At 57.5% G+C, this 1,144-nt stretch overlaps 1 protein-coding gene across 1 annotated transcript; it reads left to right on the forward strand.

Annotated features, from left to right (window-relative positions):
- Positions 1-323: 323 nt before the first annotated feature.
- On the forward strand, positions 324-1,089 carry H310_13609 (hypothetical protein; the record flags this gene model as incomplete). Its single annotated transcript, XM_008881162.1, has 3 exons — positions 324-593; positions 680-951; positions 975-1,089. 3 exons carry the CDS (start codon positions 324-326, stop codon positions 1,087-1,089), a joined length of 657 nt encoding a protein of 218 aa, XP_008879384.1.
- Between the last annotated feature and the right edge of the window lie 55 nt (positions 1,090-1,144).

Below are 1,144 nucleotides of genomic sequence, written 5' to 3' on the forward strand. Positions count from 1 at the left end.
CCAGCGGGCGTCGGGTTCAGCCAGCCCGTGCTCAAGGACTCCGAGTACAACGACGACTTTACGACGGACCGTGCGTACGAGTTTCTCGAGCAATTTCTCGAGCAATTCCCGACGTACAAGCACCGCGAGTTTTACATCACGGGCGAAAGCTACGCCGGCGTGTATATCCCGTATCTGACGGCCAAGCTGGTGCACAAACCGATCGCGAGCCTCAACTTGACGGGGTTTGCTATCGGGAACCCGTTCACGGATTCCAAAGTTGACGGTATGTGTCATGTCGACGGATATCGCCAGCTCATGCGTGGGTCGCAGGCGGCGCCAAGATGGACTACTTGTACTCGCATGGTCTCATATCCATCGAAAGCTACCGCGCTGTGCATGCCGCATGTCCCACAGACATTTTGTGGCAGTGCACGCGCAACGGCCCCAACTGCTCGGCGTCGTGCAACCAAGTTGTTGACGAAGTGTTGGCTGCAGTTGACGGCGACTCGCTCAACCCGTACTACATCTACGGCGACGTGTGCCTGCTCAAGAATGGCCAGGCTAGCGCCCTTCAGAATTACAACATCCGCCCCAACACCCACCGTGGCGAGGTACGTTTCATTGCTTGGTTGTCGCCGCTGCCCAACCATCCGATCGATTCAGTCCTATAAGTTCACGCTTGCCCTGTCTGTGGTAGTTTGGCCCGTGCCAAGACCAGTTTGCCGCGGCGTACCTGCAATTGGATGTGGTCCAGAACGCTATTCACGTTGAAGGCGGTCACGTCGCATGGGTGGACTGCGCTGACCTCAACTACCACCGCACCCCGTCGTCGCTGCAAAAGTACCCGACCATCTTGCAAGCGGGGTTGAAAGCGCTCATCTACAGTGGAGACGCCGATTCAGTCGTCAACTTCATCGGGACCCAGCGGTGGCTTACGGCCGAAGGGCTCAAGCTCCAGGTCCAGGACAAGTGGAAGGCCTGGTTCGGCCCAGACAAGCAACTCGCTGGCTACACCGAAACGTACACCAACGTCACGTTTACAACGATCAAGGGGGCGGGCCACATGGTTCCTGCGACCCGCCCCTTGCATGGGCTGTACATGTTTGAGTGCTTTATCTATGGCCAAGCTGCATGCAACCAGTTTTCGTACCCCAAAGACGCG

Source organism: Aphanomyces invadans, assembly GCF_000520115.1.
Source record: "Aphanomyces invadans strain NJM9701 unplaced genomic scaffold supercont1.54, whole genome shotgun sequence".
In the NCBI taxonomy this organism is placed as follows: domain Eukaryota; phylum Oomycota; class Saprolegniomycetes; order Saprolegniales; family Verrucalvaceae; genus Aphanomyces; species Aphanomyces invadans.